The 26,052-nt window shown below is 41.3% G+C and overlaps 1 protein-coding gene and 2 non-coding genes across 4 annotated transcripts; 2 read left to right on the top strand and 1 right to left on the bottom strand.

Annotated features, from left to right (window-relative positions):
* Positions 1-974: 974 nt before the first annotated feature.
* Positions 975-21,648, top strand: LOC118556937 (tripartite motif-containing protein 55-like). Of its 2 annotated transcripts, none has more exons than XM_036125623.1 (5): positions 975-1,019; positions 13,004-13,159; positions 13,572-13,741; positions 16,262-16,445; positions 21,163-21,648. In XM_036125623.1, the coding sequence occupies exons 1-5, from the start codon at positions 990-992 to the stop codon at positions 21,631-21,633; spliced, it is 1,011 nt and encodes a 336-aa protein (XP_035981516.1). In that variant the 5' UTR covers positions 975-989; the 3' UTR covers positions 21,634-21,648. The 2 variants fall into 2 exon arrangements, with proteins under 2 accessions (XP_035981516.1, XP_035981515.1); XM_036125622.1 differs by having other exon boundaries at positions 16,259-16,445.
* Positions 6,997-7,082, bottom strand: trnay-gua. Its single transcript is given in 2 exon segments — positions 6,997-7,032; positions 7,046-7,082. It is a non-coding gene; the product is annotated as a tRNA-Tyr (tRNA).
* Positions 7,969-8,041, top strand: trnaa-agc. Its single transcript has one exon. It is a non-coding gene; the product is annotated as a tRNA-Ala (tRNA).
* Positions 21,649-26,052: the final 4,404 nt, after the last annotated feature.

Genomic DNA, 26,052 nt, shown 5'->3' with positions numbered 1-26,052 from the left:
CTATTTACTTTATCAGACTTATCCAGAAACAGAAAATGCTGTATAGGAGTCCCATGTATGAGTCTACTTTAAAAAAAATAAATAAATAAAACGGGGCTGTCAGACAACCATATTAGCACTTTGAAAGAGGCTGATAATTTGCAACAACGATGCATAAAAGCAGAGGTAATGTCTATATATCAGATGAAAAGTCATTGGCCCGGTTTCCATTTCCATGCTAATGACAAAACTGAATGCAAAAAGGGAGAAAACTTCCCTGTGCGCCTTAGATGAACCTCTGTGGCCTCTGATGTGTTGCAGCTGACCTGCACACGCGATACAGTGGAACAGCCTCCCATGGCCGTGAACATTGAGAGTAAACAGGTTAAAGACTGAAAAACCATGCATGAATGCAAAACTCTCACCAAATTACCAATAAATATGAATAATCCCTGCAAATTAATTTAAATCATATGAAGAATTTCAAAGATGAAATCAGTCAATTTTACAAAGTGTGCAATCCCTTTGAAATTATCCACATTTTGTCACATCAGAACAATAAATTTCCATGTATCCTAGGGGGATTTTATGTGATAGACTGAAACAAAGAATCAGAACGAGCTTCATTGCCAAGTAGTATTTCACACGTACAAGGAATTTACTTCGGTGATAAGGTGCTACACATGGACAAACCGGCAGTTGACATAAGAAAATATAGATATATATAAACAAAACAAATGCAAGTTGTACAAGAACAACAGAATAGACAAGAACAACAACTATTTGCAGAGGAAGTAGCAGAATATTACAAAGAGAAAGGAAATATTTGCATGGTTTTAAAAAAACGTAACAAAAAAAAACCGTATTTACTCTAATACTCCAAAACAAAATCCTGTGAAACCAATTACCTCCTGCAGTGAATCCTCCTGTGTTCTTTAAACTCCAGCTGCTGTGTGGAGTTTGCTGGAGAGAACATTGGAGAACAACCAGCATCATGAAGACCGAGGAACATGGCAGACAGGTCTAGAAGAAAGCGCCGGGTAAGTTTAAAGCATGTTTAGGTAATCAAACAATAGTCAAAGCTTTGATAAAAATCCAATAGAGCACAGTTTAATCCATCATCTGAAAACGGAAAATGTACAACCACTAACAAAGACATGACTGTCCATATAAACTAAAGCGATGCAGGTGTCTCAGGAAAGAAGGGGAGGAAGGTGCTCTGGTTAAATGTGACCACACCGCATGTACCCGTGTGAAACATGGCGGTGGCAGCATCATGCTCAGGGTATGCTTTTCCTCAGCAGGGACATGAAAGCAGCTGGACAATCCTAGAAAAAAAGGCTCCAAAGGACTTAAAACCAGGGCGTAGGGTCTCCATCCAGCAGGACAGCAGATAGACCCAACCACTCAATCTGTACACACCACACACTACTGGAATTAACTCACTAATTCTGAATAGAAAGTAGGGCCATCAGAACCAAAATGGACAAAACACTAATCGGCTCAAGCTTAAAATGTGCATTTCTAGATCCACATTTAGTTCAAGACTAATTACCAGAATCAAAACTGAATATCTGCGTGTATATTTGGACGGAATGATCCTCCCTCTCTTGTACAAAGACTTTTTAAAATCACAGCCAGTGATTGCTTTCCATCTGACTCCCCCCACCCCGCCTCCCCAACTGAAATATTCATACAAGAGAACAGATGGCACCCTTTGCTCTTGCTTCCTTTTCTCGTCCCGTATACACTTCTATCTCGCGAGTGAGCCGTTTGTGCGCCGCGCCACGCGCGTGTAAAAACCTCTCCTCGTGCGACTTGGAAGTGCCTGCAGACCCTTTTCTGCTATACATCCTCAAATTACCGCTGAGCAAGGACTTTTCACACTGCGCTCTTTAAATGGGCTTCTTTCAGCTTCAAAGACAGCAGTGTCTGGCTTTTATATTAGTCTTTCATCTTTTTTTTTTTTAAAGAAATCTCCATACTGCTCTTAATTTGTCAATCTTTATTGGAGTTTTGCCAGCCGGCGCTGCAATATTATGAGTCAGGCGGTAATAGCTTTAGAATTATGAATTCACTTTAGTCACACAAACACCACCCCGAACATCTCCCTAATTGATCTCATCTGAATTCACTTTTAGGCGTCAGCTAAATGGTGGGGACCGGAGCAGTCCTCGCTCGTTAATGAACACGTAATCAGACCAGTTCAGGCTTTTTAAAGATCAATGATTAATGCTGAATAAACTAGAGTTCCCACTGCTTCATAAAAATCTTTTTTTTTTTCTTTTTTAAAGAGGAAACTTAATGGGTAATCGTGCATTATAAGAGAAGCACTCAAACCGCAGAGAGGATTTGGGTGAAATGACAAATATTAATAACCCTTTTTTTGGAAATTTCAATCGAGTTGCAGATCAGACGAGGCAGCAGGAGCTTTATGCTTAAGAGCTGGATGTCAAAGTGATGTTTTTCTGTCTTTTCTCACCTTTAAGGCATTAACTGGGTACATGCTCGAAGCTGTGGTTCCACACCTGCGTTCTGGTATCCCTGGGTGGATTCATGAAAACAAAGGGACACAAATTAGAGGGAGTGGGGGAGGGGTGGGGTCGTTCATTATTTTCAACAACATCTGTCTAAAACGGTTAAACACGACTCACTGGATCTGATGTGTCTGTGTGAAAAGCGCTGCATGCATTTCCATGCGGCCTTACTATAAAGGGAACGGAGGTGAGGTGCAACATGCGGATGTCATATTGTATTAGTCAGAGGAAAATGGCATATTAGGCATGCACCGATGGGTCACAGACTGGTGAAAAATCCTTCCTTCATGCAAGGTAATTAACCTATGATATGAAAGATTTCAGAAATGATGTCTGACATAAAATGTAGCTTCAAAGATGTTGGAAAACACATTTAATATTAATCCCACAACGCATCCCTTCCGACATGTGACTCGCATTAATTGTTGGTGCTGCATTTATCTCGTAGAGAGAAATAAAACAAACCCAAACTGACACGTATCCGTAAGATGCAGACTTGCAGGGTCTCGCATAACGGATGCATCTACAGCCGCAAGAGTTTCAGGGTGTCTCTACTAGCTTTGCAGATCTGGATACTGAAATTATTCACAACTTCTTCTGTGCAAAAGAGCTTACGTTTAGTCATATAGACCAAAAAAGGGTCTTTGAACATGAGTTATTAATATTATCAAAAAAGTTGCCAGAAAGTCTTATTTAGAGTTTATGCCTGGAGTCTGATTGGACTACTCCAACAAATGATTTTTGGTTTGCTTTCACCCATTTCCTTGTTGTTCTAGTTATATCTTCACCTTGAAGATGAACTTTTGTCCCAGTCTCAAGTATTTACTATGAGCCACTCTATTTCTGTCCCAGATGAAGACCAGCGTCCCACAGCATAATGCTGCCACCATGCTTGCTTGGTTTAAAAAATGGCTTTCTGCTTGACACTCGACACCTCTCCCTCTCCTTCCACAAAGGCCACATTTGTGGAGTGGAACAGATTCTCCAACCGGAGCTGTGGACTTCTGCAGCTCCTTCAGAGTCACTGTGCGTTTCTCAGCTGCTTCCGGTTGCTGCTCTGCTTCTGCAGCTTCTTAGTTTAGATGGACAGCCATGTCTTGGTAGGGCAGCAGCTGTACCCTGCTCTTACCCCTCTTCAGATGATGGATTGAACAGCACTTTAGAATCTGTGATATTACTTCTCCACTAGTTTATCCCTCACCTGTCTGTGTTTTTTTTTTTTTTTTGAATGAAGCCATTTATTCTGTTATGTGTAACTCCTGCACAGATTGGCTGAGTCTACACTGAGATTTCCAGATTCCTATTGGAAAAGAGAATTTTAATCTCAACGAGGCTTTTCCTGAATAAAAGTCATAGTAATTATTTAAAAAAAGGCTACACACAGTTGGACTCCTTTTAAACTCCTAAAAGTGGTTTGTTGCAACGGACTTTATTTAAAAGTATCCACTATGCAGGCCACAATTTTAAGATTTTTATTTGTAGATTTTTTTTTAAACCATGTGTCATTTTCCTCATGCATTAATGACCTATTAAATAAACTCCTAAAATTGAAGTTAGATGAGTACAGTGTGAAAAATGTGGAAAGGTCATAAGAGTGTGAATACTTTTGCAAAGTGATGTACACGTTTGTCATCAAATTAAAGCCAAGATTTGTTAACATACAGTAGGCACTCACAAGCCTACAGATGTATCTGCATAAAATTCTCAACAGGCGACACAGAAATGACAAAAAAAGATAAGGGAAAGTAAAAAACAAAAACTCCAAACAATTTAAAAACTGCTTTGCACTAATAAAGCATTTATGGGATGCTTCCTACTGTCCTCTCACACAACTGGTAGTTATCCTCTCCAGGAGGTAATATTATAAGCCATTTTAAGTTCAGGTCAAACGCTAATGTTTGTTGTCAGCGTGAGTAGGAAGCAAATCGGAGGCAAAAATGGTTGCCGTTAAATTAGATTTTCACTGAGGTGCTTGCAGTGGGGATGATTTGTCGGTTTACATGCTGATCAACAATGCAGAGCGTGCAGCGTGTCCTCACTGAGAGGAGTCATGCTGTAATTATCACGGCTAATGTTTGCAGTAAAAGTTGGGTTTGGAAATAAAAAGTTTTTACTTAGCGCTGTCGAGAAATGACGCAAGGGTGGAATATCAAGGTCAAAATAAATGATTGAATCTTATTTTTAGTCACAATGCACCAAGAAATCGTCTGGTTTTACACTTGACTGGCCCTAATTGGAGATTGTGGTTGAGTGAAGAAGAGCCAGTTAGTTATTTCCAGAATCAGTGCGGGATTTAAAGTGAGGAAAGAGGAAAGGGAAACAATTTTAAAACAGAAGATTTGCTGTGTTTATCGTTTTTAGGAGCCCAGTTTTGTCTGTGATAGGACATGCAGGATTGGGAAATATGGGCAGTGTTTAGGAAATCTCACAGTAAAGACAGGGGTCAACACATTCAAAAAACACATACTGGCCTTTACAAGTGTTAATAACTGTGCTTATTGTTAGGTTCTTTAATAGAAATAAATTAGTTTTTTTCCCTTCTTACTATTCTTTTCACTCAATTGTTTTACTACAAAAACATAAATAAAATGTAAAATGATTTTAGAGTAAGCAGAAAATGTTAAATTACTCACCCTGTGTTTTTTTTTTAACTATTTAAGTTTAACTACTCCAGTAAGACCTATTTGAAATGGCAATATCAATACATGTAACATTTTGCCAGAAAACAAGAAGTCTCTCTTGGACCAGCGACCTAAGGATTTCCATTTATTCACTACAGTCCTCGGCTTGACAGACAGACAATACAGTCAATTACGAATGCTCACCATTTCTGTTGCCCTGGGGTGGGTCAGTTGTCTGCATCTGATGTAAGCAGAAGCCCTCAGTCGGAAGACTCACCCAGTATCATCCATAGCCTTCTGGCTTTTGAAGTGTTGGTTAGACATTTTCTGTAATGACAGATGAGCTATTTTGTTCATGCTGCATTTATATAAAGTCAACACAACAAGTATGCAAAACGATACATTACAAAGACCTGTACGCAACATAATACGTACCACCCATTCAGGGCTTGATATCGGCACTAAATAACATATCCCAGGGACAGACATGTTTGTGTTGTGTTTTATAGATATTATTGGGCATATAACATCAATAGGAATTATATATATTATGTCTCAGTGTTTACCTATACAATAAAAAAAATAATATTTTAAATAATATTTTTTACTTCTGGGTGAACATGTTGCCAACTCATGTTCAGTTGTATTTTGTGAGATGGTAAAGCAATGTAGATTGTATGAATATGAAGCTCAGGGCGAGGGACAGTTTGTCAACTCGACTGCTGCCGCTTAGTAAGGATGCCTTTTTAATTGTTTAAATTGAAACAACAGAATATTCAGGTAACACTCATTACAACAGTACACCAACGATGCACCCTGGATTCGGGTCATGGACAGAAGATTGACTTCGCCCTGTGATTGGCTGCCAAATTGTTGACTAGTCCCTGTGATAGGCTATTAAATTATTGACCCGCTCATCTGATTGGCAAGTGAAAAATAGGATTAGTGGCTGTTTTTCTGCAAAAACATTGGTATTAACATGGATAAAACGTAATATTCTTTAAGACCAAAAAGAAAAATAAAAAAAAATAAACTTAAACTGCTTATAATGTTCCTTTTTTTTTTTTTTTTTTTTTTTCGTTTTTACTATTAAAGCAGAACCGTGTAGCTTTTAGCCACTAGGGGCGCTAGACCCGTAACTTCCAGGTTTTGGCAAACTGATCGCAAACCGGTTTGAACCGCTTCTAAAGACAAGGTCATATCCCCCGTCTTTCTGGATTAAATACTACATCAGAGAAGCAAAAAATATGCCGCATCAGGTAAGTGTCATATCTGTTTTTTTGCCGAACAACAACTTAGTATGCTATGTAGCCTGGTAGCTTAGCACTTTAGCACCTACAAAACTGAAGAACGGACTCGGACATATTCGGTAATGGGTCTTTTATCCCGTTGCGCTTTCCTCAAACACCAACATGTAAATTCTTTAGCAAGATTAACTTTTGTTTTTCCTCTGGAGCCTTCTATTTTTTTTGCCTCCTCGGGTGTCATTTTCCTGTCTTTGCTTCTCTCGGCCGTGACAAACGTTGGCTCGAGTAAGTATGGCGTCATACTCGAGGGTGAGAAAAATAGAAGCTGTTATTTTTAAGGGGACTGCCGTAGAGCGGCGCTGTAGGTCAAGAAATGACCTATTCGGCGACGGATCCGGGCTCTCTGAAGATAAATAGACGAGTTTTTGAGAAGAGCAGTCTGCACGAATTATAGATATGCGTTTTACATTGAGCTGAAAAATCATAATTTCTTAATGTATTACTTTGGCGAACACTTGCGCTGTATTATGTTAAGGACTTCCATGAAGACATTTGAATTTACAATAGTAAGACATGTACTATTTTGTGAGAATAACGGAAAAAAAAGTTCTCTCCTTCGAGCCGGATTCGAACCAGCGACCTAAGGATGTCCATGTGTACACTACAGTCCTCCGCTCTACCAACTGAGCTATCGAAGGGAGATATGGGCGTGACGTAGTTTCCGGGAAATTTGAAAGGCGTGTGCTACGTCCGCATATTGGAAAATCTTGTAGTTTTTCGCTGCTCTAGTCATTATAGAACAGTTTAAGATATTTGCCTTTAGGGTAAATGATGGACGTTATGACGTACATCCATTTCCCTTCATTTGCCTGACGTGTAAAATCTTCTATTTACCGCAGACTTAATATTCAGTTCATGCGAGAGTGATTCGGACCGAATAGTTTTGAAGTTAAATATATTTATTTTATTTTCCCATACATGCCCTTACAATTGTCCAACGTGTAAAATGAGTTTACCACTGTTGTGTCTTTATAATAGTCTGTCAATGAGAGACAGTGATTCGGGTTGAATTCTCAGGTCGTGCGCGTGGGTGTGACGCGCTGCGCGCTCTCGTTCACCTGGCTACGTTTTTGCGTAACCACCGTAAAAGATGTAGTAGCGAGAAAACGGCTACTTCAACATTTATAGCTTTTTTTTTATCTCAGACTATATTGCGCTTGTAAACAAAACACCGTTTCGGTCAAAGCGGCAGATGATTTTCCTCTTCTCCCATGGCCGTGCACAACATTGGTGTCATTTTAACTTGTCAGAGGGGGCAGACGTCAGTAAAAAAAACTTTCGTTTTGGGTACAAACTTTCAGCACGCTTATGCTAAACTTCGCCGCTAGCTTAAACTATCATAACATAAGCTAGTAAAGAATAGTGTGTTGTCTAAATCTTCGCTATTCCTGTGCGGGAGGCAGTTTACATGGGTCCTAAGAGCATGTCTTTTGGTTAATCGATAAATGCACGCAGTACAAGCCAGAAAAATGCTACCAGGCTGGTTAGCTACAAAGCTAATGCTAGCTGTTTTAGCTAATACAAGGGGAATTAGCTCAAATGGTAGAGCGCTCGCTTAGCATGCGAGAGGTAGCGGGATCGATGCCCGCATTCTCCAATAATATTTTCATTTTTTAAGCCTAAAAAATTTCTGTGACGATTGCTCGAGCAGCCCAAGAAGTTCCCATTTTTTTGCGATTTTGCTGGTCCACTCAATTTCAATAATTACGGTTATTCGTGTGTTACTGCGAGAGTTCATAATTACGGTTATCCGCGTGTTACCGCGAGAGTTCATAAAGGATCAATAGATTGGTGAAAAGTAAGCCCACCAGCTCGGGACATGATTAGCCCACTGGATTCTGAGGCGCGCAGCGATTGGCTGGTTGGGCTAACTCTGGGCTTACTTAGCTCTAACACTGGGATGCAGCAGGTAGCGGTCGCGGCGCGGGGGATCGATGCTGGCAGTTGGGTTTGAATCTAAACTTCACACCGGCAACAAAAGATTGACCAACACGAGAAGTTCACTGCAAACATAACAATCATTTTGTACTTGAACCAGATTATTATTATTTTTTAAATTGCCTCCGTTTTAATAAACCTTTCCCGCTATTGGTAAAACGTTTAGCGGTTGCTATGACAGCGTGATTGGGAAGGTGATATTGTGTGCGCAGATTATTTGATAGTCTGATTGCACATTTTGTGGGGAGCTGTGTGCTGAGATTTTGGCTTTTTTTTTCTTCTTTTGTTAGATTGGCGGGTTTTTACGCTGTGTTTGGGCTGGAAACAGTCAGATTTAGCAACACTGTGTAGTGCTGTGTCCATTCAATTAACTCAAAACTCAAGAATAAGTATAAACAGATGCTTTGATTAACATAAGCACTGATGTCAGGCTGAACACTGACTGAAGTAAAAATTTATACTAGGAAAGGCAACTACATCAGCTAATGAGCACAAGGATCAAAAGAAAGTAGTGTTCCCTGCAGGTAACCCAAGTTTCTTTCATTTGGCTGAGTTTCACTGTTTGGTTCTGTTCCTCATGCCCCCTAGCTGCTGTAGCTAACCTTCCCAGTATGAATGTTTACTCCAGTGTTGACATTTGCAACAGAAATTAATGGCGCTGCTTCTTGCTCGCTCTCGTTTGCTCAGCGCTCGCTTGTTGTATACTTGTTGTATTTGGAAATAAGTCAGAATATCCATGCCGCACTAGCAACGGTGACCAAAGCCGTCTCCAAGTAGGTTACGAATGTAGTGACCAACCCCAACCCTCTCAGTAGCTGACTAGCATGTTGCTTTTCTAGCTGTTTTGATTTCTTGAATTGTATAATTGACAAATTAAGATATGAATAACTTAAATTGGACACTGGGGTAAAAAAAAAAAACAAAAGCAAAAAACAAACAAAACCCAAATAACCTCCAGACCAGGGCAGGGTTAAATTCTGATTACACATTATTCAGTGTAAATAATTAATTAATAATAAGTATGAGGAATGGCTGTGATTTAGAGACTGATTTATTACCAATTTTATTTACCATTTTGCTTATTTTATGAGTAAACATTTGTATTTTATGATTGTGTACAGCACTCTGGTCCTGTTGGTGTTTAAAGTCCTTTATAAATAAAATTGGTATGGTATGGTACTGGCACCATGCTACACAGTACTGTACAAAGCAACTCCGCGCAGCCCACTAGGGCTGTACAATTTTGACCGAAATCAAAATTGCAATATATTTCAACCATAATTGCCATTGCGACTTAATTTTTGAGTCACTTAATTTTGACTCACTCACTGCTGTAACTCTCTTCCCTTCCATGCGGAGGCAAACCCGCTTTAAACATGTTACCGACACCTAAAGGACGCGTTTTATCCATTAATTGTTACATAGCTAAAAATTGCAGACCTCTGCGATTTGGAAATTGCGTTTTTTAAAATTGCGATTCTATTGCAATAATGTCATAATTGTTCAGCCCCACAGCCCACCACCACAAGTACATTTTCAACCTAAGAGAAACACCGCCCAGCCTAGCATCTACTATGGAGGACCAAGTCTTCCATATCTAAAAATAAATACAGAAATAAATAAATGCTCAATAAATAAATAAGCATACAATTAATTGCCACCAAATTAATAAATGTAGGTAGAAATTAAATTATACAGTGAGACATAAATGTATATATCTCTTTTAATTAGCTTATTCTTTTATTCGCCTTTGTAATAATTACCTTATTTATTTATTATGCGTTATAATCTTCAACTTTATTTATTAATTACTTATTTTTTTTAAGTATTTATTTTTGTGCATGTTATAATATTTTTGTCTGTTTTATTCTTCCTTTGTATTTTTTTACCCTATATATTTCTGTGATGCTATTTATTTCTGCCTGTCGCTTTTACATTTCTGCCTGTCCTTTTTACATTTCTGTATGCATTTCTGCCTCATTATGCAAATGAGGAGGAGGCGGGTCTTAAGGGCTCAACTTCTTCCCATTGGTTGGTTAACATTTTACTGCATCGGTCAAATTTACATGGCTTTTCCCCGCACTAAAGCTTAAGTAATGTCAAACTCATCAGGCAGACGTTCAGTGTCCAACCTCTTAAGGAAAGCTGCTAATAGACTGGAAGAATTAGAACGCTGTACATTTGGGATTTGAATGTTTTTCTGAGGTTTCAGATTCGGTTTTTCCAGATCAATAACTCATCGGCGGATGATTTCTTCTACAAAACAGACACCTCTCCGCAACCACCGCATGGCAGACACTGAGCTACAACCGTAGTTTCCTCAAAACGAGTCTCCCATCGCGCTGGGTGAATTACATTGGACCCTATGCAGAGCTCGCTTGATAAGAAAATACTGTAGTTGATTATAAAAGGCACAATATGAATTATCAGATTCACATCCAGGCAATAAAAAGCACTACAGATTATCATTATTCTATCCATGTTGGTCTAATTTGTGAAGGAGGTGGAGTTTCATCAAGCCGATCCAACATTTCCCCTCAGCTGCAACATTTGGGGTTCACGCTGCGTCTTTACGCATGATCCAGCACCGCAGTGAAGTTGGTTTGAATTTGGATATTGGACATTACAGCTCCGCGCAGTCAGCGGGATCTAGCTCATGGTTAATCCGATTGAGGGACTCCGATTTCGGTCAGCGTCTCTCAGCTGCTCCCTCCTCCCACACGCGGTGGTGCAGTTAGAGACCGTCAAAAAACTTTTGAACCAAGCTCTCTTGAGAAATAAAAATCAATAAATTTATTATCTTGTGACCAGCTAAGATAAAGTAATATAAATTGATGCCAATAGATAAAAATCTGTAAGGCACACTTGTTTTTATTAATTTTTAAGCTATTTTCAATTTTCAAGACAAAAATTTGGACTTTTCTTCAATAGCTTCCAGGTCATGTGACCACTCACTCAAATTCTTTGTGAAATTGTTCTACTACTTCAGCCAACTATTGTCTTTGACTAAATCTTAAAAATTGAAAATAGCTTAAAATGGAATAAAAACAAGGGTGCCTTACAGATGTTATTTAGTGGCATGATTTTATATTAGTTTTGTCATAGGTGGTCACAAAATACGGAATTTATTGATTTTTGTTTCTCAAGAGTGCTTGGTTCAAAAGTTTTTTGACGGTCCCTAAATGCACCACGCGTGTGGGAGGAGGGAGCAGCTGAGAGACGCTGGCCGAAATCGGAGCCCCTCAACCGGATCAACCATGAGCTAGATCCTGTTGACTCCGTGGAGTCAACGGGACTTTTATAATCAACTACAGTATTTTCTTATCAAGCGAGCTCTGCATAGGATCCAATGTAATTCACCCAGCGCGATGGGAGACTCGTTTTGAGGAAACTACGGTTGTAGCTCACTGTCTGCCTTGCTGTGGTTGCGGAGAGGTGTCTGTTTTGTAGAAGAAATCATCCGCCGATGAGTTATTGATCTGGAAAAGCCGAATCTGAAACCACAGAAAAACATTAAAATCCCAAATGTACAGCGTTCTAAAGCTTCCCTTAAAAGGTTGGACACTGAACGTCTGCCTGCTGACTTCGACATTATTAAACAATGCTTGATGTCGGGGAAAAGCCATGTAGATTCGACCGAGGCAGTAAAATGCTAACCAACCAATGGGAAGAAGTTGAGCCCTTAAGACTCGCCCCCTCCTCATTTGCATAATGAGGCAGAAATGCATACAGAAATGTAAAAAGGACAGGCAGAAATGTAAAAGCGACAGGCAGAAATAAATAGCATCACAGAAATATATAGGGTAAAAAAATACAAAGGAAGAATAAAACAGACAAAAATATTATAACATGCACAAAAATAAATACTTAAAAAAAATAAGTAATTAATAAATAAAGTTGAAGATTATAACGCATAATAAATAAATAAGGTAATTATTACAAAGGCGAATAAAAGAATAAGCTAATTAAAAGAGATATATACATTTATGTCTCACTGTATAATTTAATTTCTACCTACATTTATTAATTTGGTGGCAATTAATTGTATGCTTATTTATTTATTGAGCATTTATTTATTTCTGTATTTATTTTTAGATATGGAAGACTTGGTCCTCCATAATCTACATTCATGTCATTCCCCAAAACGAAACATCTTTTTCCAGACTTTTGTTCCACTATTGCTAGGCGAAGCTTGCTGTAGGAACACTTGCGGCTATTTGAGAAGTTGTTGCATAGATCAAACAAATTGGTTGGAATTGACAAGATTTTCCAGCAATTACTCAAATCATAACCACAAACTCTAATGTGTTAAGGCTTTTATGCGATTGGCCAACACAACGTAGCACATAGATGTGCAGTAGAAGAGGAATTATGCTTGATTTTTTACATATTTTAGCTTTTTCTAAATACCCTTGTTGGAAGCTTTAACACAGCTGTTGAATGCTGGCCTGCTCAGTTTCAAATATGGGCAGGGTAAAAATGGCAAGGCGAACTAAAAAAAGAACTGACACCAGCTGGATTGGACCGCACACCCTCTTCTCTTCACCGTGTGACTCAGCGTCTGGCCGTGTATTTTTCTTCACGTGAACTTTTACCAAAGCTTTGGTTTGACCGAGTTTAGGCGGAGTTTGAAGCCGTTTCCCCCGAATCGAACGCCATGGAGAACTTGGAGAAGCAGCTGATTTGTCCCATATGCTTGGAAATGTTCACAAAGCCCGTGGTCATCCTACCCTGCCAGCACAACCTGTGCAGAAAATGTGCCAACGATGTTTTTCAGGTACGCTTTAAATCGAATTTTAAGAAGAACTCACTGAACCCTGTTGGTTGTGTCTACCATTTAAAGCGTAATATTTAAAATGTATTTCCTAAACTTTTTAAAATGATTACTTCAAAAAGTGTATGAACACAAGTTAGTGTGCAAATGACAAATACACTGCCACCTCCCAAAGTATATGCTTTGTTTTAAGATTATTAATGCAATAAACAAAAGTTAGAAAATCTTTAGAAGTTGGATAAAGTACCAAAGTATCATATCTCTGCGTTTACACCATTCTCAAACCGCATGGGCCAATTTTGGAGTGTTCACAGCACGGTTCAACCTTGATGTTGCCGGCCTGTTAATCCCCTGGATTAACGTTTTATAACCGCTAAGGCACTAAATACAGGGTTTGAATTGCTTTTGCCTCCAGGCGGCAAACCCCTATCTGCCAACCAGAAGTGGCTCGCTGACGTCCGGCGGCCGTTTCCGATGCCCGTCCTGCAGACACGAGGTGGTCCTGGACCGGCACGGGGTCTACGGCCTGCAGAGGAACCTGCTGGTTGAGAACATCATTGATATGTTCAAACAGGAGTCAGGCAGGTGAGAGAAAACCCCCCCCACACACAAAGAAAATCACAAACCTTAATGTGTTTTATTGCAATTAAAGTTTACACATGTTGCAAATATAATACCATGCATAAACGTAAATGGAAAGTGTTTAATAGTCTTCCACACAAAAAAAAAAACAATCTGAAAATTGTGGTGTGCATTTGTCTTAAACCCACTTCTCTCCAGTACCCCGAAATAAAATTCAAAGCAACCAGTTCCCTTTCAAGCTCAATAACTGTAAGAGTACATAGGTGGTTGAATGCAGCTGCTCTGTGGAGGCCTGAGAGGTTTTTAGAGAACATTAGCGACCAAAGAGCCCCATCAAGGCCAAAGTAGTTGCGTTGCGGCTTTGAACATCTCATGGAGCACGTCTCAATCCGCCACCTGAAACTGGAAAGAGAACGCCGTAATTACAGCCCTACCCAGGCATGGCTGTTCCCCTAAACTGAGAGTCCTGGCAAGTAGAGCATTAATCGGAGAGGCAGTGAAGAAGTGACTCTAGAGGAGCTGCAGCGATCCACGGCTCGGGTAGGAGATCCTCTCTGTTTGCAGGGAAACATGGTGGTGGCAGCAGCAGCTATTGTTTTTCAGCTGTGTAGGCTAATCAGAGCTGGAGGGAGAAGTGTTGCCCCCTCTAGTAGGACAAGGGCCATAAACATAGAGCCAGAGCAGCTACATGAGGCCCGTTTACACTACCCTTTTTTAACCGAGCAGAGACCAGTCCGAGCTCGGTAACCGAGGTAACTATCGTGTGTAAATGGTCAGCAGACTGAACTAGACCGCGCTAACTGCAGACCAGTTCCTGATTAGGTCTCGGCCTGTTTGTTTTTATCCCGGTTATCTGATAACGAAGAGCGCATGAGCAGACCGCGTCATCCCAGTCAGCTGACAGTCCGCGGTTTTACCGACCTGTCTGGCTGCACGTCCCGATTCACACTCCATTCAGACAAATTTCAGACATTCATAATAATACTAGCTTCCATACTGTGCCACACGATTTCCAGAGATGATTCTGCTTAGCAGTGTGATCAACCTCAGCGTCTGTTGTTGTTTCCTGCGTCTGTAAAGCCCTGATTGGATGTTCGTTTGTCTCATCCACGTCCCAAAAGCCGACTCTGTCAAGTAAATTCACCAAAAGTTGCCGTCTTCGCCTGACTCTCCGCAAACAACGAAATATAACCAAGCTTAACTGCCTGAATGTTACGGGCGCCACCATTTTTATTTGCTTGGTCCTGCCTTCAAACCCATTGAGCTGTAGTACCGCAGATCGTCACTAGGAGGCGAGGAGCAACCAAGGAACCGAGATAGCTTGATGGTCGTCAGAACCAAGCTCGGCTTGGTTAACTGATCCAAGTTCGGACCGAGCTCAGCCTGGATCGGTTTAACAAGGGTATGTAAATGGGGCTATAATGGCTTAGACCAGGGGTCCCCAAACTTTTTAGCCTGCGACCCCGAAAATAATGGTGCCAGAGACTGGTGACCCCCTTTGAACAGGTGGGAATTTTTTTTTCTCTTTTGGGGGAAAATTACGAGAATAAAGTAGTATTTTTATAAAAACGTTTACAAAACATGCAGCCTAATTAAAATTAGAAATGTCGAGCATTTGTTATATTTTGGTATCAGTTTCGCAAATAAGGAAATACTAAATATTTTGAGCACATCAGCATCAAATCATCTCCTGACTCCGAGGGGGTGTCCCGACCACCACTTTGTGATCCCTTGCCTTAGATTAAAGCGTATTTATCTGTTACAATGGCCTAATCAAAGTCCAGATGTGAGTCTAATCGGAAATGTGTAAAAGAGTTTAAAAAATGGACGTTCATAAATGCTCTCCACCCAATCAGACTGAGCTTGATCTATTGATCTCTGAGGGGAATGAATACACATCCACATCACTCTTAAAATTTTTACTTACTGATAAAAGATTTTACCATGTGTAAATTCCTTCTGCTTTAAAATGAAGCATTACTTTGTATTGATTGAAGCTGCAACATAACAAAATGTGAAAGGCAGCGCATTAGTTCATGATTTAATGGTTGCACCGTCTTATGTGCAGCAAGTATCTTATTTATAAGACACAGAACCAAGAAAGTGTGTGAAAGGGAATGAACGGAAAGTGTCGCAGTCACTGATTTGGTCAAAGCACCTGAGGCTTCTGAGTCATTTAGCTGGAGTGGCTTACAGGACGTTTCTGGTAGCAGCTTATCCAGTCAGTGACTGAATAGCCTAAAAGTTTTGATTGTATTTATAGTATCATAAGAATTAGTTTCTTAATAGGCATTTCTGATTCATAGCAAGTAGAAATCCTCTGAAACCTGTGCTTCAGCATTCAGCTACATCCATTATCTTGCTGACAGTGCACGCATTTATGGAAAATAAAGTCTGACGGATTGTCGATAATCTGCCAAGGTGTGTAACAGTGACATTATCAAAAGCGACGTCACATGTCACATCATTATGCCGTGAAATGACCGAAAGGTGTTGCTGTTTTCCATCGCACCTCTACAGCAGCAGCAGCAGCAGGCCAGCGCAGGAGAGGAAGGAGGAGACGCCCATGTGCGACGTTCACGAGGATGAAAGGATCAACATTTACTGCGTGACCCACGGCGTGCCCACGTGTTCGATGTGTAAGGTGTTTGGAGCCCACAAAGACTGCGAGGTGGCGGCTCTCGACAGCGTCTACCAGACAAAGAGGGTGAGGACTCTGAGTCTTTAGATGCTCTCGTCACTAAAGGAAAGAATATCTTGTCTTCTTCGTCACATTCGTATGAAAATGGTTGTAACCTGAAAGTACACACACACACACACACACACAGAGTATAAAAAGACACCAGCTTTTATTTTTCTCCTCTACATCGGACAGTAAATCAAACTATCCTGTTATAGGTTAGTTAGGATTACCCACATTGTTTTTATTTGCTGAATATCAGAATAATGAGACAGAATTTTTTTTTTTTTTTATTCAGAAATTTACGTTTCCTCAGTATTTTCTGGGTTTAACTTGGGGTCAAACAGTTTGGGTGACCTTTCACAAGCTTTTGTAATGATGGTGTACGTGGCAAACCCGATATTTGAACCTACAGGGTTACGCCTAAAAGTTTTTTTGATAAGGTGGGTGGTGACAGATAATGAGCTGAGGTTGCAGACTGAGGCTGACTTTTAACCGGTGAGAAGGCAATGGATGACTTGAACAGATGGATGCAGGAAGAACCAGACTTGATTCATAGCTGCAGGCATCATCAAACGTGACCGGAAGTTGTAGACAGAATCTGACTGGAAGCCACCAACGTATTTCCAGTGTGAACAGAGCGACACACAGAATCCAACTGGAATCCTTCTTCCAGGCGGTGCACACAAGCACTAGTAAGCAGACTAGTGGGCAGGACGAGGACTAGTCCCAGGGATAACACACGAAAAAATGAAGGGAGGTCTCCGGAGCAAACAACACATGCAGCTGTGGAAACAAGACAGACGTTCTGGCAGGGAACGGATGAGTGAGGCGGAGTGACTGGTGATCAGAGTTGGTACTAAGTAGTAGGGGTGTGCAAACTAATCGTCATAACGATGCATCGCGGTTCTAATTTTCGCGATCCAATGCATCAATTCTTGACGCCAAGAATCGATTACTGATTTAAAAAACAAATAAATAAAATTGCATGAACAGTTGGCGAACATCAGCCAAAAACAAGTGGAATACAACTTCCAGTCCAGTAGATGTCGCTGCGGATGTGTTGACGCCCGCTGCCTTGTGTCACAAGCATTTCCAGCCGCGGGATACTGAGACGGGTCATTCATAAACAAAACATGGAGGAGACTGAGAACATTCACCCGACTCCATCACATGTCAAGTCAGATGTTTGGCTTTAAAAACAAAGAAGGTAAAAACGAAATTGATATGATGCACCCAATTTGCAAACACTGTTACATCGTAATGAAATACTGTGGGAACACAACAAACTTAAAGGCACACATGCAGAGGCGCCATCCAGAAAAACAAGAGCCGCCAGCGCCGCAAGCACTGATTAAACAAACAACATTCGATTGCAAGCTAGCTCCAACATCTACACGCACAAACATTTGAATGTTTTCATTTCATTGGTTTAAAGGACCACCGAGGACATGTAAACGGCACTGATTATCCTTATTTTGTTATTTTAAGTTTTATAAATCCTAAGCACTTTTTGTCAGTGTGTCCACTCCAGTATTAGTAATATTTGTGTCCACTAACAGTAATATTTGTTTTCATGGCAATACCTCCAAAAGTCGTTTCAATAAATACAGCTATGTATGAATTCAGTTTCTTTCAGTTACAGTATGTATCAATTGAAGACACTATCCAGATCATACACAGCCAGTCAGCCACTGGTAATGGCTGTATTTATTTCTAATAGTGTTCAGTGAAAATATCGCAATACATAGCAATATTTCAAGTATCGTGATGCATCGTGATAGAATCGAATCGTGACTTCTTTGGCAATACCCACCCCTACTAAGTAGTTGCAGCAGGTGGAGTTGATCTGGTGCTGAGTGGTGGCAGGGAGGTGACTGATCTGATAGGATGGTGACAGGAGGTTGAGAGGAGGGGAGCATAAAGTGGAATAAATCAATCCAGACTGTCCAAACAAAACAAAGAAAAACCTAAATTATGACAGAACCCTTCCCCGGCGTAGCAGGGTGTCTGGAAGCTTTCCCCGGCATAGCAGAGACTCAGACAGATAGTTCAGAGGACCCTCCTGGTGGAGCAGGGTTTCTGGAGGTCCACCTCGATGTAAGAAGGCTCTTAAAGGCCGGCGGCGACGGAGCAAGACCCTTGGGGAGTGTCGACAGCGGTGCAGGGCTCTTGGTGGGAGTTGACAACTCAGACGAGCACCTTGGAAGAGAAACCTGCATCTTTCCTGAAGCTTGGGGCCAGGAATGACCAGAAGCTTGGTGACCAGGAACCTCTGTAGCAGCCCTCGTAGGAGCTTAGATAGCAGGATCCCACGCAGTAACTCAGGAAGTGACCTCCCGTGCAACAGCTCCGACAACAGCTTAGACAACAGCGAGACTTCACATCCAAATGCACAAAGAACAGAACAAAAAAATAAACTAATAAGGCTGTTAGAACAACAGGGAACTGAGGAAAACACAAACGCGATAGAAACCCAAAACCTAACAGCCGAGGATCATAACCATGATGGCTTCTTCTTTGCTGAGTGGTCTTTCAGCCCATATCAGAACAGGACTCAGTTCCCTTTGTTGCCAGCTGAAGCCAGCATCTCACAACATCTTTTGCTCTTGTTCTGAGCTTGATACACACATTTTACATCAAACACACACTCATCTCTGAGACCTAGAATGTATCTCCTTCCTGAACAGTTTCTTCATATTATTATTATTATTATTATTATTATTATTATTATTAATAATAATAATAATAATAATAATAATAATAATAATAATAATAATACATTTTATTTGTAGGCACCTTTCTTGACACTCAAGGTCACTTTACATGATTTAACATAAAAACAGACACAATATTGAAATACACAGTAAAAATAAGACGGTGCACTTGCAATCACAGTGCGTAGGCTCCTCTAAACAGATGAGTCTTGAGTTTGGATTTGAAATGTAATGAGTCTGCGTTATGGAGATCAGGTGGGAGTGAAATCCAGAGCTGGGGAGCAGAGTGGCTGAACGCCCTGCTCCCCATGGTTACAACATGGGCATACAGTGAGATGAATAGAAGAGGATCTGAGGGTACGGTCAGGTGCAGCAATGTGGAGGAGGTCCGAAAGATATGGAGGAGCAAGGTTGTGGAAAACTTTGAAGGTAAGAAGAAGTATATAGTAGTTGATGCGATATGGGAAAATGATGAACAAGGATCCCAGGACAGAGCCCTGTGGAACACCCCAGCAATATTATGTTTGGTGAAACTGTGGAAAGGTGCTTTAGGCTGTTTCCTTGTCTGTAATAAAAGATGAACCTGGCTGTATTTTGTTCTGTGGAATAGACATAAAAACAAGATTTCAGTCACTTCCAGCAAAATCTTCAGACTCTTGATCCTTGTCGGTCTGGACTGCTTTGAAAATATCAAAACTCCTCCAACTTCATAACCAATAAAATGTCTGGGAAACAAGCGATCCAACAGCGTGATTTGTGTTGGGTCTTCACCGCGGTGCCGATGAAAGCCATTACTCGCTGTTGCTTGTCGCTCCCTTTGTTCAAGCCCAAAACTCGTGAGCAAGCGGATGTTGAAGAGACCGAAGTTGGTGGTTTTATTATGACTGACCGAGTCAGGGGGGCCAAACCACTGATAAACGTTGCGACTGGTGTTCCTTGGTGGACGAGGAGCAGTAGACCAGGTAGATTTAATAGAATTTGGCCAATCACTGCCGAAGATCCGACGAGAGCCTTGGTGACTGTATTTCTTATAAGGCAGGTAGAGGATGTCTGGGCACTGGAACAGCATGAGCTCTCAATCACTCTCAGAACCTGGTGCATAGTACAACCCATAGTACAAAACTTCTGCAAAAGTTTCTATTTTGAATAAAGTTTGTTGCGAGTAAACACACGTCATTATTTGATTTTCAGCCCATATAAACGGTGCATTCAGAACACTTTTCTTTTAATCTGAACACATTTTAATTCAATTAATTCTTATTTATGTAGCGCCAATTCATGAAACATGTCATCTCAAGGCACTTTACAAAGTCAGATTCAATCATTATACAGATTGGTCAAAAAATTTCTCATATAAGGGAACCCACATCCGGTGGCCAGTTAATCACATCCGGGAAAGTTACGTATGTAAACGAGCTCCTGTCGCTAACCAGCTAACAAGCTAACAGCCGCATTAGACGAGCTACCAGACTGACGTTCATGCAGCTCCTGAAGCTCGACTTCAGCTGCGCAGCACTCCACTTACAGCCACGAGCCAAGCGCTGTTCGCGTTTCCTCCCTTTGAAAATGAACAAACGTCAGATATAGTAACGACTTACCCTGCTGTTTAGCTCTCTTCACCCTCATCAATGACTCCATGCTATTTTAGGTCCTGTGTCACTGTGGTGCTCATTGACGACCGCCTGCATGACGAGTGACGCGTTAATCGTGCGACACAACGAAATTGATAACAAAATTCATTTCGATTTTTGTCGATTTTAATGATTCTTCGTTGCAGCCCTAGAATCAACCTATTTGAAGCTGAAAACGGCAAGAAATCGTCATATTGGCTTTGGCGAGTAAAAATCCCAATTTGTGTAAAGAGGGCAAACATATTAATGTAAATGTAATGGAGGCTAATCCTTTTGGTTGGGCAAAAAAAAAAAAAAAACATTATGAGGGTCTTTTTATGCCATGTATGTCAGCATCTGGTTAAAAGTGTCCGTGATTGCATTAAGTAATCCCTCCCATCTTACCTTTGTCTGCAGACCGAGCTGAGTGACGGGATCACCATGATGGTTGGGAGCAACGACAGGATCCAAGGCATCATTAGTCAGCTAGAGGAAGCCTGTCGCGTCATAGAGGTCAGTGTCGTGCGCCTGCAGCGTCCGGCTGCTCGCAGCGGGCCTCAACCCGTGCCATGCACTACCCCACCTGTAGAGACTCACAAACTAATGCAGTGTGTCCTTGTCACTGCCACTCTATTTGCTTTTTTCAGCATCAGTCTGTGGGCTCCACACAAAAGGAGGGAGAGGAAAATTGCTGTTTTCAGTGCCATGTTGTTCTGTTCCCTCACTCCCTTCATTCACTTTTTCTCTCTCTCTCCCTCAACAAGCACCAGATTTCTGCTCTGCCCCTGTAGCGTTGACAAAAAAAAAAAAAAAAAAAGCAGCGTAATCGATGGGCAGTGGAACAGGCAGCTTTACTTTGGTTTATGTGTCACAATTAGGTTTAGCTGAGAGAAAGCTGGGTTGGTTCCAGTTCCCAATGTGTCGCCTTTAGAGGCTTTACTCAAATCAGAAGTATTGAACGAGGTTTGCTGTCTCGTACGGTGCCTAATAAAAGTAATTTTAGCGCTTAAACTGCATTTTGAAGTATATATATGAATATGTCTGTAAATAAAGTGCTTTGATGTGTGTAATTCATTATTTGGATGGATACAGATACCATTTAAAGGCCTCAGAGGGGCGTTTGAGAGCATTAGTTGGCTAACAGCATCAGAAAGTTAAGGTTTGAACATTAAATTTGAGTAATATTCAAAGCAACTACAAACCCATTAAGACACGACTCTCCAACTAAACTGACAAACCAGGCAAGGAGAGCATAAATTAGAGAAACAGCCAAAGGGCCTTTTTTTCTTTAACTCTGGAGGAGCTACAGAGATCCAGAGCTATTCATGGTGCCCTTTACAGGTCTGTGCAGCCATTAGATACCGATAATGAGAAGGAAGCCGTACGCAGTCAGTGAGAAGCCGTGTAGGCCAGTGGTTCCCACCCTGCTCCTCAAGTTCTCCTACCCTGCATGTTTTAGATGTTCTGTGTTGCATCAGACCTGATTGAAATGGTTGCTCAAATCAGATTTTTTTGTGAAATCTGACACAACAGATACAACTTAAATGTCCTGCATGCGTAGTTGAGGACGCGATGACGTCACACGTAGCAAGCGTGCTCAGTGTTTGCTGAAGTAAAGATGGATTATAATGCTGCAGCGCTTTTTGCGATCTTTAATTTCTTTTCTACCCAAAGCTTTCCCTCCATTGACTGCTCTCCTCATTGTTGTCCGCCATGGTTGTCGTTTCTCTTCCTGCTTCTGCATAGCAGGACGCAGAATAGAGACGTTTGTCGAGTATTAATGACATAAAGGTTGGATTAATGCGACCCGGCCGTACAGACACAGGTCACATTTGAAAAGTCAGATTAAGCATTTGGATTCCAGGAACCTACCTATCCACTCGGGTCTTGGGTTGTATTTGAAAAAATCCCATCTGTGTTGTTCAGACTGTCATGAAAAGTTTAGATATCAGATCGCATATGGGCAAAAACATTGGAATTGGGTCACTTCAGGCTGCAGTGTGAACGTAGCCTTAGACATGCAGGATGTGGGTACTTGAGGACCAGGGTTGGAAACCACTGATGGTGCTCTGGCCAGATGAGACCAAAACTCACCTTTATCGCCCCCATGTCAAACTCTACGAGTTGCGCAAAGCTAAGACTGCATCCCCGGAGGGGACTGATTCAGCCCTAAGGTGGTGCTTTTCCTTTTTCCTTCTGCAGGACCAGGTAACCTGATCAGAGTTGATGTATGGAGCTAAATACACAATAACTCACATTACCTTCTCCCACCTGTTGGAGAAGCTGGTGCAGAGGCAAACACTCAGCCAGAGCTGCAGAGGAGCGGTTCAGATCAAGGATACGCACGGGTCATAACGGCCTAGTCAAAGTCAAGACCTAAATATAAAACGAGAATCTAACCCCGTTTACCTCTACACCCCTTTTAGTAACAAGCCCGAGACCAGTCCGAGTCGGTAACCGAGATAAACTCTAGGGTGAAAATGGTCAGCAGACTGAACCGGACCGCGCTAAATTGCAGACCAGTCTGATTTCCTGTATCGGCCTGTTTTTTTTTTGTCCCGATTATCTGATAACGAAGAGCGCTCTGAGCAGACCGCGTCATCCCCTTATACAGTCAGCTGATGTCCGCGGTTTTTTCCGGCGTGTCTGGCTGCCACGTCCCGATTCACACTCCATTCAGACAATTTCATGACATTCATAAAATACTATCTTCCTTACCGTGCCACCACGATTTCCAGAGATGATTCTGCTTAGCAGTGTGATGAACCTCAGCGTCTGTCGTTTACGGCATCTGTAAACCCGGAGTAGACGTTTGTTTGTCTCATCCAGTTCCCAAAAGCCGACTCTCTCAATTAAATTTACCAATGGTTGCCTTCTTCCCCTGACTTTCCACAAACATCGAAATATCACAATATACTTAAGCATAACACCTGAATGTTACGGGCGCCGCCGTTTTGATTTGCTTGGTCCCGCCTTCAATCCCAGAGAGCAGCAGTACCGCAGATCGTCACTAGGTGGCGGGGAGCAACCAAGGAACCCGGATAGAACGAGGCTCGGCTTGGTTAACTGATCCAAGCTCGGACCTGTCTCGGCTCGGAGGTTATTAAACAAGGTATGTAAATGGGGCTTTTGGTGGCAAGACATTTGAAAATTTACCAAACTGGTACAATGTGACCTGGAAAAAAAACCATTTCAGTCACTGGTTGTGTAAAAAATCTATAATAAACAATTGAAGTTGTTCACCAAACCAAGATTCAAGGGGCGTGAAACCTTGCAGGATCTTTTTTAAATTAAAGAAAGTATATAAAAGATAAACACGCTGTGATTGTCCTAGATTTTCAATATTCAAAGATGTCTTCTCCCACAAATTACATTTGCATACACTCACTCAGCTAACCTAAATTATTTCAGTGTGGATTGAAATTTCCCGTCTTTCCCCTGCATGCTTTTCCCACCCCCCCCCCCCCCCCCCCCCCCTCGTCCAGGAGACACAGTGGAGGCAGAAGACCAAGGTGTGCGAGAAGTTTTGACCAGCTCTACTCCATGCTGGAGGGGAAGAAGCGGGATAGTTGATGACAGAAGTGACGGTCCGAGCAGGAAGAGAAGGTGAATTTACATTCAGGGCGTTGACGAAGAAGTACGAGGGACCATCTGGAGGAGAGCTGCAAGATCGTGGAGAGAGGATTCAAGCTTTGGATGAGCAGAAATGGCTCTTTTCTTCATGTCTGAAAGTGACTAGTCGAGTTTAAAATTTTTACGGTTAGGTTAAAGAAAAAATCCCCTTTAAAAAAATATGAACATTTGTCTCTTTCAGAATGCAAAGGATCTCCTTAAAAAGTGAGACTTCGCCTCCACTAAATAACAACCGGCAAAGGCCGTAAAACATCAAATTAATTTTTTTAAGGTGCTCCTCGGGTTGTTAAAAACTTTTTTTTTTTTTATTGATTTTCTTGTGAATGATTCACCGAATCCACATCTGCTGCTGCCGCACTCCATGCCGCTCGTTGTCACACCACTTTCTCTGTGTGGCTGACGTGAAAAAATAAGATCGTGAAATGTTGCAAATCCTATCTTGAGCTGTGGCATCCCGAAATAACCTGGAAAAAGCGCCGATAATCGCAAACGCTTACGAATGCGCTGTACGAAAAAGGTGCTACGCGGTGGGTGTGAGGCTGAAATTCGTCAATGGTATGTGCACTTATTAAATGAAATATGCTCTCAGGATGGAGGAGGCATCCAGCACGGCACACTTGGACAAAGTTGACACGGCTATGAGAAAATGGATCACTACAAAGTGAACTTCAGAGAGAGCGCCAGCTCTGAGCAGCATCGACTTCATTAGTGCGTGACGCGCGATATGTATTATCCACCACGTGCTTCTTTTTCCTCTATGGTTTCTTGTCTCTATTCTGACCGTGGCTCACTCTCGTTGCAGATGACGACGGCGAGAGATGAAGAGGACGTAGAAGCAGGGTCGGCAGAAGGCGCACGGACTGTTTCTTTGGAGGGGCTGCGAGTTTCAGCTCCCCCGCGCCGCCTAACACCCCCCACAATAGCCCTCCTCTGAGCCAGACCACGAGCTGAAGGGCTGCTTCTCCTCGTTTGGTTGGTTTCTGACCAGCTGTGTTGTATCTTTAAATCTGTGACAAAGGGAATCTCTGCTTTTTAAAGAAGGGCAGAAGTAAAGGAGGAAGATGATAACAATAACACAAATCAAGTCTTATTTCTTTTATCAACAGTTTGTGATATTCCAGTTCCCCTCTTCTGATCTTAGGCACATCTTTTATAGGACTGTGTGTGTTGCTGTTGGCTTTTTTCCACGAATTAAGATATATTTTCATACCGCCTTGACCTTTAATGAGCTCGCTACTTGAACTACGTAATTAGTGACGGTGAGAGAAAGGGCTTCACTCCCTCTTTTTCACCTGTCGTTGGAGTTTTTTTCATGATGATGTAACTTAATGAGAGCAGCGGGGATTGAAGAAGAAAAAAAACATCGTCTGTTAAATTATAGTGTTTATTGCTCATTTTCTTCTATTTTTTAATCACATAACATGAATATTTTTCCTATAGTGTCTTCATTTTTGCCATTTTTATGGCAAGATCTTCTATAATTTGTGACATTAAAATAATTTGAACTGTATTTTAATAATGATGACACCCATTACTACGTATTTCTTTCTATAATAACTACATTTGTGTCCTATTATATGTAGAATTCATTGATGAACGTCCATTTATTTTAGTAATCCCTTTACTTTCATAGCGATATCTACTCAGTATATATTTCAAACTGCTATTTTTCAA

Source organism: Fundulus heteroclitus, chromosome 21 (assembly GCF_011125445.2).
Source record: "Fundulus heteroclitus isolate FHET01 chromosome 21, MU-UCD_Fhet_4.1, whole genome shotgun sequence".
In the NCBI taxonomy this organism is placed as follows: Eukaryota; Metazoa; Chordata; class Actinopteri; order Cyprinodontiformes; family Fundulidae; genus Fundulus; species Fundulus heteroclitus.
The sequence above is the reverse complement of the archived record's forward strand: the minus strand, read 5'-3'. Positions and strand labels throughout refer to the sequence as shown.

Excerpts from the sequence above, each read along its gene's own strand:
- LOC118556937 (XM_036125622.1), top strand. The coding sequence starts at position 990 with ATGGCAGACAGGTCTAGAAGAAAGCGCCGG. Across the intron at positions 1,020-13,003 it reads GGTCTAGAAGAAAGCGCCGG|GCGGAGTTTGAAGCCGTTTC; the intron begins GTAAGTTTAAAG and ends GACCGAGTTTAG. Across the intron at positions 13,160-13,571 it reads GTGCCAACGATGTTTTTCAG|GCGGCAAACCCCTATCTGCC; the intron begins GTACGCTTTAAA and ends TTTTGCCTCCAG.